Raw genomic sequence first — 15521 nt, 5'->3', positions numbered from 1 at the left:
TACCACAAGACAAGATTGTATGTATCGACTACCATCATCAATCACCCACCTCAACACTTGCTAGTCATGCATTGTGATCTGATGCCAGTGCAATATGCAAATGAGAAAAGAAAAGCACAAGACCAAGTACTAATAAATTGTCTGATAATCTAAGAAATAAATCCTTTTTTGTTTCAGTCGGAATAGAGGAATCACAGCACATCACCGAGTCCGAATAAGACCTTTTCAAGAACCACATACTTAAGAAACTACACAAAGTCTGATGAAACTTTCAACAAATAAAGCATGGAACAAGTAGCCGACACTGTTTGGCATGACTAGAAATCCAAATTGGAGTCGATCTCATGGCTCAACCGTCGTCACCTGCTGCCACTCACCATCCACGGCTTCCTTCCACAATGTGACATTATTGTTCCCATCAGCTACAGCTAAAATGTTTCCGGTGAGTGACCATGATACTCTCCAAACGGGGGCGTTGAAGTTATTCAAAACTTTGCCCTCCCATTGATCTCCTTCCTTTGCCACTGTCCATATGACGACTGTTCCATCCTGTGAAGCACTGGCGATAGTAGATTTTGGAAGCCCCAAGTTTGGTGCCCAAGCTACATCTCGGACCCAGTCGGAATGCATCTGGAGAGCCGGAAAACAGTCCATCTTCCAGTTACCATTGTAAAACTTCCACACTTTAACAGTGTTATCACAGCCACCGGAAGCAAGCTTCTGCACAGGATCAAGCTGTCCTGAACCAACAAGGACACCTGGGGCCAAAGCTGGAGCCCATGTGACCGAAGTCACACCCACTGGATGCGCCTGATCGATCCTCGTAGTGTCCCAGCCACCATCAGTTCGTGCAGTAAAGACTGAAATGTTTCCGTCTGAGGAACCACAAGCCAAGCAGAGGCCGAGCTCATGAGGCGCCCATGCAATAGAGTTAACAGAGCTCTTGTGCTCGGTGAAAACATGTGCCTGAATCCACTCATCGGGTTTGCTCCCTTCCTTCCATATGATCACCCGGCCATCGTAGCTGCAAGACGCAATCATGGACCCGAACTTGGGATGTGCCCATGCAACCTGCCAGACTGGCCCATGGTGGCCACTCAGTGTGGCAAGGTGCTGGTGCGAAGAACCACTCACACCAACAATCTTGATCGTCATATCCGAAGATGCCGTAGCCAGGCGCTTGCCATAGTAGTCCATCGCCACATCATGGACGACATCCTGGTGACCTGTCTCTATTTTCTGCGAAGGCATTATTCCAGTCCTGTATTTCTCTTGCAAATTCTCTGTTGGGAACAAAACAATAATGTATGAAAGTGTCTGATCGAATCAAATTCGAACCATAGGGAGCCCTTTCAGCTCAATCTAATGCAACTATTATGTTATTCTGATTATCCAAGACCAGATGTAACAATTTGGAAATGAGTACTCTTTATCTTTCCATGTTTCTTAAGCATTCAGAAGTCCTATAGGAACAATATTGTTGGTACAAAATTGTGCAAGCAAACCAAATTCAAAAATGTAGGCATTCCTCCTTTTTATCCAAAATCAGATGTATACAATTTCAACTTAGTAAAACAACACAATATTACATTTTCATGTGTATAAAATTGTACTATATGACTAATATTTAGCAACAATTTGACATGTGAAAAACAAAAAGGACAAGAGAGGCAATATGCGCCATGAATTGAATTTTTGATATGCTAATTACAGGAGAAAGATATATGCACTGAAATAAGCCAGTCAACGGAAAGAACTATAGAGCTACACAAATAGAACATGAACAGATCAATCATTGCACAAATCCAGATCAGGCCAATATTAATAACTGTTGTAAAAAAGTCCAAAAATTTCAGGAACTAATCAATATTAACTCTTGCATCAGATCAGCGAACAAAAACTTATGATCGCTACAAGCCAATGAATGCAATCTGCACTTAGCCAAGGCGGTTTGAACAGTAAGGGATTTACGCGTCATTAGAACCACAAGTAACTACGTCAAACAAACATAGGAAAAGTGATCGGATGAACGGAACCGTGGAAACCACAGATCGTCGAACGGTTGGGCAATTCACCAACGCAAAAGACGATTGGGCCCAGATTCCGTTTGCCCGTCACCAGATCTGCGAAAACCAAATCCAGATCTGATCGAAAAGAAATGCCTTCTCGAAAATTGATTGCGAAGATGTAACGGTTAGCAAGAGATCCACTGAAAGGGCTCAAACAACTACAAACAGATCGATCGAGAGACGAAGCTTACGATTTGGAGAGCAAAGGAAGGCCTCGAAGAACTTCTTCAACGGGGAGAAAGAGGAGAGATGCCGTCGGCGCCGTCTGCCGGACAAAAGAGGACGGGAGAGAGCCGACGTTTCTTTAGGTTTGGCGATCGAGTGAATTGGGCGCTCGTTTTCCGGAATTAGCCCTCGCTTCCTGTAAATATTTCTCGGACTAGCCTCGACTCCAAATTAATACAGACACTATACTGCTTTGACCAGCATGGTGTTTTAGTAAAAAGGTCTATTTCTAATGGCATTTAATTTAATTGACCCGTTAACCCGAATTGACGCACTTGCGGGTGAAGAAAGAAAAACAACCCGAACCCGATCGATACATCGAAAAGTTTAAACGGGCCTTCTTATGCCCAAATTATTAGCCTATTCGGCCCATTAGATCTCGCCTCATTCACACACCCCTGCTGCTGCTGCGAGTCTTGGAAAGCGCCATCGCCGGCTCCCCCATGCCGGAGCTCTCAAGATGGTTGTTGCTGTTGTAAAATGTCATTGTTGTCGACAGGAACATCATCGGTATCTGACCTTTGAGGCTGCAATGCAGTGAATGGCATCTCCATCTAACTTCTCTAGGTGAGTCAGCTTCTCCCTTGAACCCATCAGAAGAAGAAGAGGCGTGTCAAAGCCGTGTTGAATTTGAAGCCCATGGATGGTGGTCAAGTCCATCAGGTTCGGCATTGAAGAAGCTCGAAACCCAATTGAACATGTTTGATATGTTTCCATGACAAAAATGCGCATGTTAGAGATGTTCTCATTACATTTGTTTAGCAGATGATGGGACTAAAAATGAGTGAGTTCAGAGAAGATGGTGTTGCAGAGTAACAAAGAGGAGTAAGTCTATGTATCATTTCAGTAGGTAAAGTTGCTTCCAAACAACCATTTGCATTTCAAAGTTGAATTCGTCACATATGTTTAGTGGTTGGCAGGCACTTTCAAGAGCACTTAATGTGATCAGGTACCTGTAACATGCACGCACAAGCTCTTGTTTGAGATCCATTAATACTAGTGGGTCTTCTGCTGTTTATTATACTGCTTAAATTTCTGTATGCTTGAATAGGTTTTGCATTCAAGCCAATATTTTTGGATACTTTGATTCCATTGCATGTGCAAGTTTGGCTTCAACACTCATGAAATCTCTCAGAGGAACTCATTCAATCTTGAATTTTCTGGCACATGGCTTTACTTTTCTTCCACCATTACAATATATGATGTGCTTGGGGATCTTCATTTTCATTCTTTGAATCATGTTCCTTGGAATCACCAGCAAAGGTAATTGTAGATGATTGGAATCATATTAGTTAGTTTGACTTCCAAGTGCTTCTGCATCCAGCAAGTGTTGCCACTGAAGAGATCCGTGCATGGCAAGACTGCAGGAGAGCTAATAGATGTTGATGCGGCAGAGGAAAGGGCAGCTGAGATAGTCCCAGGTGTGCTGCTGTATTGATGAACTCCACATGCTTGGCATTTAAGTGCTCCTTCCTGAGCAATGTCTTGTACAAGGAGATGGCCCCAGTGCTGGTTGTTGAGACAATATGAGGGATGACAACCCATGGCTTGCTGCTTGATTCTTAATTCATGCATTGACCACCATTCACAGAATGCAAGAATTTTCAACATCAGGTGCAGAGAGGAAGATGTGGAAGGGTTGGAAACGTGAAGGTTTCTTGATAGAGACAATGGCCTGAGAACTCCTCAGGTATACAGTCCACCTTATCAGCAGCCCGTAGCAGGCCTCAGCTACAGCTCTTGTGTTTGAATCTGAACCTTTGAACGTTTTGTTGTGACCAGCAATCAATCCTGTTCATTTCAGATTTGAATTTGTGTGAAGTCTAAACATTTGAATTTGCTAGTGACTGGATGGATCATCATCTTTGAGACTTTATAAAAGGGGTTGTGGAGGACATGTAAAAGATCATGTCACACCTCTCAGGCACAGGAGAATCATGAGTTGTCTTTGCTTTTGCTGATGATACTTACAAATGATGTTAAAGAAGTCTCAGCTAAGGTTTTACCCTATATAACCTACATCAAGGAGCCTGTCCACTTGCATATACTGCAAAGGAGATTGTGGTCAGACTTGTGGTCTCATGTGGTTCTTCTCTTGTTTTGGGGGAGTTCATTGCACTTAGAGCCTGTTACAATCAAGAAGAAGAAGAAGAAGAAGAAGAAGAAGAAGAAGAAGAAATGTAGTGCCAAAAACACACGTTGGCATGTGGGACATGGGAGCATTTGTGTGTGTGTGCCAGTGCAGGCTTGTTGTTTTGTGCTGGTTTTGGGACATCCAGAGCATCTGGTTCTAAATCCTTCTCATGTCCCTGTCAAGGCATCAGGCATTTGACCAAGATGAGAAAAATATTTATGAAGGTAGAGCAATCTCTGGATATGCTGGGAAGAGCAGTGCCATGGAGATTGGAGCACATGTCAGTGACGCTAAAGGGGATGTTGACTTCATCCTCTTCAGATTCTCTCATCTAATATGGACTGCAGTGAGGCAGCAGCCATTTGATATGCTTGAGGAAATGCTGCTCATTTGTGTTGATTGTTTTCTTTCATTCAACTCATGAGAAGAGCAAAGCAGCAGGCAGAGGAGACTGACTCCCCCTAAATAGCTACAAGACTAATGCAGAAAAATATGTATCAATTGATAGATACAAGACTCCATATATTTATATGTAATCTTTACAGATCTCAAGCTTAAACTTCGGATATGGACATCAGCTTGGTGTGTTTGTGTTTGACACGATCTGGCTCTATGGCATCTTTTATATCCACAAGATCACAGCCACTAATTTCCCAATTGAAGCCTCTTCTGCTAGGTAAGAAAACTAGTGATGTGAGTTCTTTCTTTGGAGAAAGGAAAAGTGACAAGTTGATTTGATTTGATTAGTATTTCTACTGCAAAAGCACAAATGGATTCTCTTTCGCATCCTGCCATGTGTATGTTTTCCTCTGATCCAACACAAATGGCAGATCCAGCAGCAGGAAGAATCCAGCTTTGTTTTCTCCATAACAGTGACTCGACACAATTATGCTCATCAAGTTGCTTATCCTGCTACAGAAAGTGAGAGTCCATCAGAGTGCAGCTCTCTTCTCAGCCACCATATGCATGTGGCAGAGGAAGCGAATGGAGGAGAGCTGAGTGGCTTCTTCCAAGAATAGCAGGTTAGAGCTCAGCATGGAGCCACTGAACACAAGTCACGAGCTTCATCTTGTTACCCTCATTCATGACAAAATATGTAATTAAAGAAGTGAAAACAGAAGACAAATGATTTTTTTTCCCTTTTTTGTCCGGTTGTTCCCATTGCAATGACAGGTGAAGAGAAAACACCAGAGAGCATGTAAAATAAGCAAAAGAAAGCTAAGGAAAGTTCTCCGATATCTATACAAGTCCTTCTTCTTCTTCCTGAGAACAGTGATATGAGACTGGTCACCAAATTGTTTTCCTTTCTTTCCTTGATACCTGTGGTGGTCAGAAAACAAATTATTTAGGAGAGAGAGATGAAAAGGATAAGTGTGTATCAGCAGCTTAACTGGTCTTGCTGAGGTTGGCTTTAGAGGAGTATAGGATTGAAGGTAGCCTATTTGCTTCTGCAGCGCAGAACTCTCCTGCAAGATGCCATGCAACATGACCAAAATAAGGATCAAAGAAGAAGAAGAAGAGCCAGGAGAAGAACCAGAAGTGCACCTCAATATGAGCAGATGAGAAGCTCCGAGTGAAGTCCAAAGCATTGATGGGCTTCATTTGGTAGTAGCAGTAGTTGTTGTCTTTGAAGCGAGCCTGCAATAGAAGTGGTTCCATGAGAGTATCCAAGATTACACAAGTAGAGTGCAGCACCGAAACATGCCTTGGAATAGCCGAAGAGAGGGGAGGTGGCAGTGTCAACCAAAACAGAGGAGTGCTCGATGTGTTGCTCCTCTCCGACTCTCCTCTTCTTGCAACCATCTCTGGCCATGGCAGCAGCAGCTGGAGCTGAGACGGGGCAGAGGCAGCCAATCTTCCCAACGCAGAGGTTGGATTTGCGTTGGCAGCGGCATCGCAGCTCATCCTCTTCGCGCAATTGCGGTGGACCAGAGGATGCGTCAGAGACCATGGACAGGTCCTCCTCCTCCTCCTCCTCCTCATCCTCCAAGTACGCAGTCCAACCGGACTGGCACCCACTGCTGCAGTCTGAGCTCATCTCTTCCTCCTCCCCCGGCTTCATTTGACGAGTACAGGATGAGGAGTTCTGCTACCCGTAGCTCTTCTTCTTCTGCTGCTGCCGCTGCTTCCTCTCCTTGTGGTTGGCGACTGCTTTCCGAGAGGCAGACATATTAGTAAGCGGCAGAAGGGGAATCCCAGACTAGTTTTGTCCCAACGCTGATGACAGGTGCCATCCTCCCCCACCATTCTCCTTTCCTCGGTGCTGGTGAAATGAAGACTGCCAGTTGTGCTTTCAGCTCCTTCTCGGCGAACATGGACACACCAATGGGATGGTGACAAAAATAGCATTCCACCTCTCTATTCTCTCTCTCTCTCTCTGACACATGCAAATTACTACGTACGGACATGAACATACCTCATACTCTTCGATCTGATCTCTCTTTTCTCTCTCTACACTCGTCCGGATTGTGTTGAGAAATAAACGAAGAAAAATCAATAATCAAAGCACTCACCCATCACAATACGATGATGGCTTCACATGCCACATACAATGGACGGAGAAAGCGTCGGAGCCGCTGCGGCGTGTCACACATCAGTCACTGCGCCTGCTACGGACACCATTCCAGTCTCTTTCTTTCTCTCTTTCGTCCAGAGTCATTGGCATCCGTACCGTACGTCATCACTGTGGCCACAAATAAATCTATTGGGAGCAATGCTCATTAACTTTGTCGTGGTCGCCACCATCTCGTGCATGGTGAGCAGTGAGATGACAGCATATCACTGCTGCGATCCTTGTCGGTAGACTAAATGCTGCCCTCGGTCAGCCGGTAATCCACCACATCTCAAGTAAAAAGCTTCTTGGCTTTTCCATAACACAACACAGGTCAGGCCAGTGAAATGTTGTCATCTCTCTGTCCTATCTGCCCTCAATCAGAGAGGAACTTGCAGAAAATGGCAGATAGCAGCAGTACTCAACACAGCATAACAAGTGTCCTCCGATCCACCAGTACCACTGTGTCTGGCTATTGAATCAAGGCATGTTTTGAATGGATAACAGCTCGGATTTGTTTATGTGGCTTCTTGACTCTTGTGCAGATACATGAAAGCTTGTCTCATTGGAAGTTGAGTCATGGCAGTACAAAATTCAATTCTCCCCTTTGAGGATATGTGCAAACAGTTCTCACTGGAATGGTGGTGAATCTTGCAAGGAAAAGGCTACTAATCTATTCTTCCATTGATTAACCACATGGATGAGCTCTAAGATTGCAGAGTTTACTTGGATTGGTGGTAGGCACTCATGTTTGGTGTAGCCCTGGCAAGAAACACAGGCTGCAAAAGGAGGAGCAAGCTTTTCCCCATGAAATCGACTAAACAAGCTGCTCTGCCCCTGCATGCTCTCACGACATAATAGATTGTGCAGGGGAGGCAGGCCATGCATGAAAGGAAGAGCAATCTTTTCCGAAAGAAATGGACAAGAGAAACTACCGCTTACCATGTCGAGCTGCCTCCCATGCATGATGGCACTTCCACAGCATCCTGGTTGTTCCTCCATGGATTGAAAGGTACGCATCCGATACATGCTTCGAATTACATATGCGGCATGCAATCTGAACATTCAAAGTGAAGAATCAGCACCAGAAGCTACATTTTGATGCAATGCTGAGTAGGTCAAACCATGCACGTTCTGGGGACCTTCCTTCATCTTTCTCGTAGCTCCAAGATATAATTGACCTTCTTAATCTTTCGTGGAAGTTTTGATCCTGGGAAGGGGTAACTTCAAGGAAAGTAATAATTGAAGTACGAAGCTGTAAATGATTTCAGTGTTCATCCCAAACATGCATGATTGACTGGAGTGGAATATTCTACCTTTTTTGGACTTGCTATGATCATAACAAACATGTAGCCGTCCAAACAAGAATGGATTTCTTGGAGCATCCTTCAACAGCCATCATTAGCAGCGCAAGATCCAGGAAACTGAGGCAGACTGTTCATAGCAGAAGAGAAACAACTGTTGTGAAGGTCTTGGGATCAGCAACGAGGCACATAATATATGATTCTTACATGTACTTGGGCTTTAATTGGGCCGAAATGCCACACTTGCAATCTGTTTCCCACCCATTGAAATCGAGTATTCGTAATAGGCAAAAGGCAATTGCAATGTCGATTAGAGACGACGAGAAGGAATACATTGATGACGATGTGTTCGAAAGGATCCAATTGCAATTCTCCAATAGTAGCCAACTGCAAGAAAAGCTGATGAGTCCAATCGAATGCGTGAACATTGAGACATGCATGCAACGCAATGATCGTCGTGTGTCTGTTGGGCAATATATGTACGACATGATGGAGTTAATTCGTTGTTAATCCATCTCTCTCTCTCTCTCTCTCTCTCTCTCTCTCTCTCTCTCTCTCTCTCTCTGTGTGTGCAAACGTAGGGTTGGAGATGGAGGCTCCTGTTCTTTGCCCTTGTAAGATGGAAGCTGGATTTGGAGAGAATAATTTGTGTTTGAGAGAGAAGATCTGTATATGAAACTAAGGAATCATAGAGCACAATCTTCTTCCTCGTCTGTTTCCTTCCCCTAGATTTGCAAATATCATACATTGCTGTATCAGCTTCAGAATCAACAAGAACATCACAGGTCATTCCTCCACATCTATCGATCTTTCGAGCTTTTACCACTGCGGCAGCAGCTAAAAGTTGGCAGTGTCAGAGCGAAAGATCATATCAAAGTAGACATGTAGATGCTTGGCATGCAATGGCTGCCAGTTGACTTGTTCCATTCCACAAGGAACTCAAACACCAACATGATCATCATACAACTTCCAAGCCATCGAGGTTAAGGTGGCTGGCCTGATGATTGGAGATCCACAGAAAGAGATCTTCCTCACCCGGTTGCTTCCTCACACTCACCATCCTGCGCACCATCAGCAACACGAAAAGTTGGCAATGACAACAACAAGAATGATTGATTTCATCGGTGAATCCTTTCTGGATATGGCCCATCCAAAGTATAGTCCCATCAAATTCAAAGCCAAACAGGAACACGATCGACACAGCGTGCAGTGACGGCATTTGGTGGCTCAGCACCAACAAAGCGATATGGTCCCTCCATCTCCATGGCTGTGCATTCCTATAAGCCACTCACGTTGCCATGGCTTCACTCACACAGCTTTAACACCTTTCTGCCTGCGTGCTGACCACCACCACGCTCACGAGACGTATATATACGATAGGCACTTGCATGCATGCATGCATGAGACCAAATTGGGTTGGTACGAGTGATGCAACACATCATTTTGTCACTCAAACAATGAGGAAATGGGTCCATACGAAGCCAGCCTAGATGGCCTGAACTAGTAGAACAAGGTGCCCCTTAATCATGCAATGGGAACCTGGAAACAAAAGGTTGACGAGGGAAGGGTACTCTCTGGTTCTCATCTCCCTCTCGTCCATGATTGCATGCGCGCGTGCATGGCTGAGTTAATGATGCATGCGCTGACTTAGAAACTTTCAAGGAAAGTGGAGTTACAAAATGTAACATTATTCGATGAGTTGTTGACAGTAATAACACAAGCCAATAACCTATCAATCAATATACCCAATATACGAGGCTCCTACAAATACTGAGTCAAGGGGTGTGTCTCCTCGAGATCTGATCATTATTAATTCATCAAAGAGCTTAAGCTCGATCGTGTTATCAAGTGAAAGATAGATTCTTAATGAGACCATTGGATCATGTTATCAAGTTGATGACATATTAAACAATTATCTTACATGTTGCATGTACCAGTAGATGACTTACTTTAGTAAAGCTTTGCCTAATAATATCATGATATAATTATTTCTATAAACTTAGTATTCATATCATTTCAAATATTGTTGATTTGAATTTTGGTCTAAATAAAATAAAGTGATCTGGGAAACAGCAGACTGAAGGGTCAGCTCGGACGGTACCATATAACTGAGCAAGAAGAATAAAGTAAATTAAACTCCTCGATGATTTATGGGTCAAACCATAATTTAAAGTCAGACTCAGTGGATCACGTTCCTATTTATTTTGATTTAAGAAGATAAATATAAAGCTTGTCCTCGAGGCTCTTGATTCGATGCACAAGTACGCACCATACGATCGCCCGTGGGTTTCAAGTGCCCAACTCATTCCCGCCTCTCTCTCTCTCTCTCTCTCTCTCTCTCTCTCTCTCTCTCTCTCTCTATATATATATATATATATATATATATATATATATATATATATATATAAAATTTATATTCTAGTTAATATTGATTATAAGCATGGAGGGATATATCCGAACGCCATAGAGCTTCGAGTCTTAGCAGGAGAGAGAATGCACTTGAGAGCAACTTGGTAATATGATTTCTGGATTATCATACTTGAAGATAGCATATTAATATCGTAAACATCTTGCTCTGTTCTTGCAAAAGCTTATGTTATCAAATCCAAGAAATGTGAAATATTCGTAAACGTGGATAGCACTTTCTATTAATAACAAAAACAAATGATTAGAAAGATTATCTCATCATCATGTCATCCACCTTGTTGGGTGGTCCCACCCATGATTTAAGTGATGGGGTCTATGAGGCTAATTAAAATTAGAACACTAATCTTATATGTTTTAGATGAGCAAAACTAATGGTAGAGAGATTTGAAAATTATTTTACAAAATTAATTTTGATTCAGAGATCAAGCTCTCTAAATTAATTAGTGTGGATACTTAAGATATTAATTTTGCCTTAGTTTTTCTTCCTATTTTCTTATTTTTCATACGATTCTTATATCGTGTAGTTAATTAATTATTTTATTTTATTATGAAAGATCGATCTATATTGTGTGTGATTTTTTTCTTCACATTGAAGGGTTTTTTCATATAAATCTTATTTTGTAATTGACCTGTATTGTTTGATTATTTACTATATATTTGATATAAAACTATATATTATTTGATTCACATAAAGAGGAAAAAAATATATTTCAGGGACTCTAAATCTATTTTTTTCCAAGAAAGCAGTACAAATAAGATTATTTGGATTGTTTGTATGTGAATCAAATGGATGATTCAAATACTACTATGTTAGATTAGTTGTGGCAACATTAAGTAGTCCTTAAACATATGAAACCTGTGCCATGAAATCAGTAAATTAATCATAAAAAATAATAATAAATGAGACGGCTCAATGAATGTGTGATTTCATGGAACTCAATAAAGAAATTATTATTATTTCGTGCCATATATACACATATAATTCCTTTTACAGTTGCATAACAATTGCATGCATTATGTGATCAAACAAAAACTATAGGCTTTTAGATATCGGTGATGTAAAGATTTCACTTCAAAGAGTGGTTATGGAAGGAACTCAATAAAGAAATTATCGTGCATATTGATTTGTGCAGCATACGACAGAAAAACACTGCCTAAATCACAAGCAACACTTTGGCACAACAAAAACACCCAATTTAGGAGAAGATTTCACCATTTTGACTCCTCCTTTAGATGCCAAATTCATATATATATATATATATATATATATATATATATATATATATATATATATATATATTATAAAAAGAAAGGAGAATATGAAAACCCGAGATACGTTAGAGAGAGAAAATAAGTGTATTAATCAGCCTATCGAGAAAATTGTTTGATCTATTAATCTCGGCCGTCCATCTGTCCTGATCAGATCATTTTTGCTGTTTTTTTGGATTCGGAAAAGGACGGTCGAGATTAAAATGGGAAGAGGCACGAACGGTTTCGAAGGACCCCGAAGGGTGTTTCCGTAGGATTTGCGTCCCATCGCACTTGTATATATATATATATATATATATTGGATATATATCAGTATATATACTCCGTAGAAACGTCTTCTCTCTCTCTAAAGCGGCCGTCAAAGGAGGAAGAAAAGGACTACACTGCTGCTGTCTTCACAGTCTCTCTCCCTCTGTCCATGTGTGCGTGAGAGAGCGAGAGAGACAGAGAGGGTGTACTCTTCAACCTCCTCCTCCCTCCTTCCATGCCCAGACCCGCGTTTCCCCACGACGGGAAACGCCCACAGCACCCCCGCCCATGGCCCCCTCCCCGGACTTCTTCTCCTCCTCCAACCTTCTGTGCACCGAGGACGCCAGCGCCGTGGCCTCAGGCGGCGAGGACCGCGACCACGCCGTCGCTGCCAGCGAGTGGGCCCCAGCCTGCCCCGCGACCGCCTCCGCCCTCGTCGATGGCCGTGGCCTCGCATCCCTACTCGCCGCGGAGACGGACCACATGCCCCGCCCCGACTACCTCCCCCGCTTCCTCTCCCGCACCCTCGACGCCACCGCCCGCCACGACGCCGTCAAATGGATCCTTAAAGCACGTTACTCCCTTTTTTCTCCTCGTCGCCTCTGGTTACTATGTATCCGGTAGATGAGTGTGTGTCATCTGCTTGCGTAGGTGAACGAGCTCTACAGGTTCCGGGCGTTGACGGCCTACCTTTCTGTCAACTATCTCGACCGCTTCCTCTCCTCCCATTCCCTCCCGGTGAGTTGCCATTCCGTCGAGGGGATTCGGCGTCCATGTTTGATCCGCCGTAGGTAGCACTAATCTGAATGGTACATGCTTTGGTTTGGGTCGAAGGGGTTGGAGAACGGGGGAAGCGGCGGAGGATGGCCGATGCAGCTGCTGTCGGTGGCCTGCGTCTCGGTGGCGGCGAAGATGGAGGAGACGCACGTGCCGTCGCTCCTGGACCTACAGATCCTCGACCAGCGCTACGTATTCGACCCCCACACCGTCGGCCGCATGGAGCTCCTACTCATGACCGCCCTCGGCTGGCGCATGCGCGCCATCACACCTTTCGACTTCCTCCCGCACCTCGTCCCCTCATGTCCCTCCGCCCTCCTCTCCCGCGCCGCCGACCTCATCCTCTCCTCCCTCCGCGGTATCCACCCAACCAAGATAAAAAAAGATCCCATTTTTAGTCCGCTTCCAAATGCGTGCACCAACTGGCTTTACTTTTTCTTTCTGCGGCAGTGGTGGATTTCCTGGGGTACCGGCCGTCGGCGATCGCGGCCGCGGCGGCGCTGTGCGCGGCTGACGAGGTGGCCGATCCATCGGCCGGAGGCAGCGCCGATGTGCTGCGCTGTTCCGATGAGTGGGTGAACAAGGTAATTCCTTTTTCTTTTTTTGTCTTTTAACTGTCTGATTACCGTCTCCACCCCCACCCCCCCATCGTTGACAGCGATACACCACTCTTTCCCATTTTAGTTGATGAGAAACTTCAACGAATGACATATATCGATACAAATCAAAGTGGCTTGTTATGGAAATGAACGACAATGATATATGTGACATAAATGATCAATTAATATAGGAGGTGTGGCATGCGGTGGGCGATACCGTTCACCGGGGGTGGTCGGACGCAGAATTTTGGCGCGGTTCTGCAACTTTATGCTGGTCAATTCGGACAGTAAATGACCACTGTCGGAAATTCTTAAAAAATAATTAAATAAAATATCGCCCTTTTTTCCCCCTCTCTCTTTTTTTGCTTTTATTCCTAACTTTATTTCTTTATTTCTCTTTCTTCGCCCTTTTCGGGAGAGCAGCAAGTGGTGAGCAGGTGTCGCCAGCTCATGGAGGACTACCTGATTGACACGTGTCCGTCAGCGCCTCGGTCGAGGGCCAAGACGCCGTACGCCTCGCGCGAGCCGCAGGAGCCGCCGCCGCCGCCGCCGCGGAGCCCCGTGGCCGTCCTCGACGCCGCCGCCTGCGGCAGCTGTGACTCGGCTGCCCAGCTACCGTCCGCCGCCGAAGCCGCCACCTTCGACGCCCACAGCCTTCCGGTCCGCCCTGAGGCGCCTCCCAAGCGCCGCCGGCTCGGGGAGAACCGCTGTACAGACACTACGTGCGGCTGCTCCCAAAGGAAGAGTATTTAATTACTACTAATTAATCTCCGATCCAGTGTCTACCTCGATTAATCTCATCATTATCGAATACTTAAATAGCTTTGTGGTGTGAGACCAGAGTTGGATTTCAGTGCATCTCTTCTTTTTTGTTTACTGCGACCCTCCCTCCTATCTTTATTTATCATAATAAATTCTTTTTGAACGAGGGTTTAATACTAATCATATGTTGTTGGGGTGAATAAACAACTTGGCCTGGGGGCAGATTTGGTATTTTGGATCTCGATAGCCGGCCCTTCTGCCTCCTAATTCCCGGTAATGTTGGAGCTTATAGATTTTGGGGGCCAATACGTGCGGCCCACGTGGTGGATCGCCTCAGGCCCCACTCCGTACGCGGGCTCTCTGCCGCAGTGACGACAACAACGACGCCCCATGGCGCGTCCCTAAAACCGATACTCTCACCCATCTTTTTATTTCCGGTGTACCCCTTCCCGCTGATGTGGATGCGAAATGCAACCGTGAGTTGGGGTAAGACGGGAGTGGTAATATCTATCACGTGAAAGTTCCGCGATGTGACGCCAGGCTGTGGTCCTTTGGGTGGACCAGCGGGGCCGTCCGACCGCATCTTCGTCGAGAGATCTCGTCCGTCCCAAATCTTCCGACGCGTTGTTGTCGTCTGATCGATGGACGACTGATGGACCGTGGATGATCCGGACGGGGAATTGGCGCAAGTCAGTGCGACAACGACCCAATGAGATCGGATCCGGACCGTCCCACATTCAAAGGTATGGCCTAGTCAACGGCCGGATATGACTGATGCGACACGTGGACGCCAGCGCACCGTATTGCGCGGGAACGCGGACGGAAAAGAAGCGTTTCGTCGTTTCGCGGCATTCTCAAATCACGGTGGTGCCCCCGCAGGGTCGAGTGCGACGGTCGCAACAGAGAACGCTGTTCCCCATGACCGTGACCATATTTGTGGGTCCCGCAGGGAGCTTGCCTGGATTAATGTGTTCCCTGACTGGGCCAAAGCAGGAGGACGGAAGACCCAGCCGTGGAGGTCTTATCGAATCTGATAGAAAGCTACGTTTTCGTTTTATGATCCATAGGAAAGATTTTGGTGCAACAATGTACATAATGAGTTTGATTTTGTTTTGTGATCTGCACTCAGTCAAGTAGTGACCAAGCAAAGCTATT

General features: G+C 44.8%; 3 protein-coding genes across 3 annotated transcripts; 1 reads left to right on the top strand and 2 right to left on the bottom strand.

Moving 5' to 3' along the window:
• Positions 1-127: 127 nt before the first annotated feature.
• LOC135674088 (protein transport protein SEC13 homolog B-like) lies at positions 128-2419 on the bottom strand. The gene is made up of 2 exons (XM_065183542.1): positions 2261-2419; positions 128-1283 (listed from the first exon to the last, which is right to left on the bottom strand). The coding sequence occupies exon 2, from the start codon at positions 1249-1251 to the stop codon at positions 343-345; it is 909 nt and encodes a 302-aa protein (XP_065039614.1). The 5' UTR covers positions 1252-1283; positions 2261-2419; the 3' UTR covers positions 128-342.
• Positions 2420-5537: 3118 nt separating this feature from the next.
• On the bottom strand, positions 5538-6670 carry LOC135680711 (protein SOB FIVE-LIKE 5-like). Its single transcript, XM_065194851.1, has 4 exons — positions 6134-6670; positions 5974-6066; positions 5820-5894; positions 5538-5748 (listed from the first exon to the last, which is right to left on the bottom strand). Exons 1-4 carry the CDS (start codon positions 6488-6490, stop codon positions 5716-5718), a joined length of 558 nt encoding a protein of 185 aa, XP_065050923.1. The 5' UTR covers positions 6491-6670; the 3' UTR covers positions 5538-5715.
• Positions 6671-12350: 5680 nt separating this feature from the next.
• Positions 12351-14457, top strand: LOC135680709 (cyclin-D2-1-like). Its single transcript, XM_065194839.1, has 5 exons — positions 12351-12798; positions 12880-12966; positions 13063-13363; positions 13456-13589; positions 14028-14457. The coding sequence occupies exons 1-5, from the start codon at positions 12517-12519 to the stop codon at positions 14355-14357; spliced, it is 1134 nt and encodes a 377-aa protein (XP_065050911.1). The 5' UTR covers positions 12351-12516; the 3' UTR covers positions 14358-14457.
• The last annotated feature ends 1064 nt before the right edge of the window (positions 14458-15521 follow it).

Source organism: Musa acuminata, chromosome BXJ1-1 (assembly GCF_036884655.1).
Source record: "Musa acuminata AAA Group cultivar baxijiao chromosome BXJ1-1, Cavendish_Baxijiao_AAA, whole genome shotgun sequence".
Taxonomy (NCBI): Eukaryota; Viridiplantae; Streptophyta; class Magnoliopsida; order Zingiberales; family Musaceae; genus Musa; species Musa acuminata.
The sequence above is the reverse complement of the archived record's forward strand: the minus strand, read 5'-3'. Positions and strand labels throughout refer to the sequence as shown.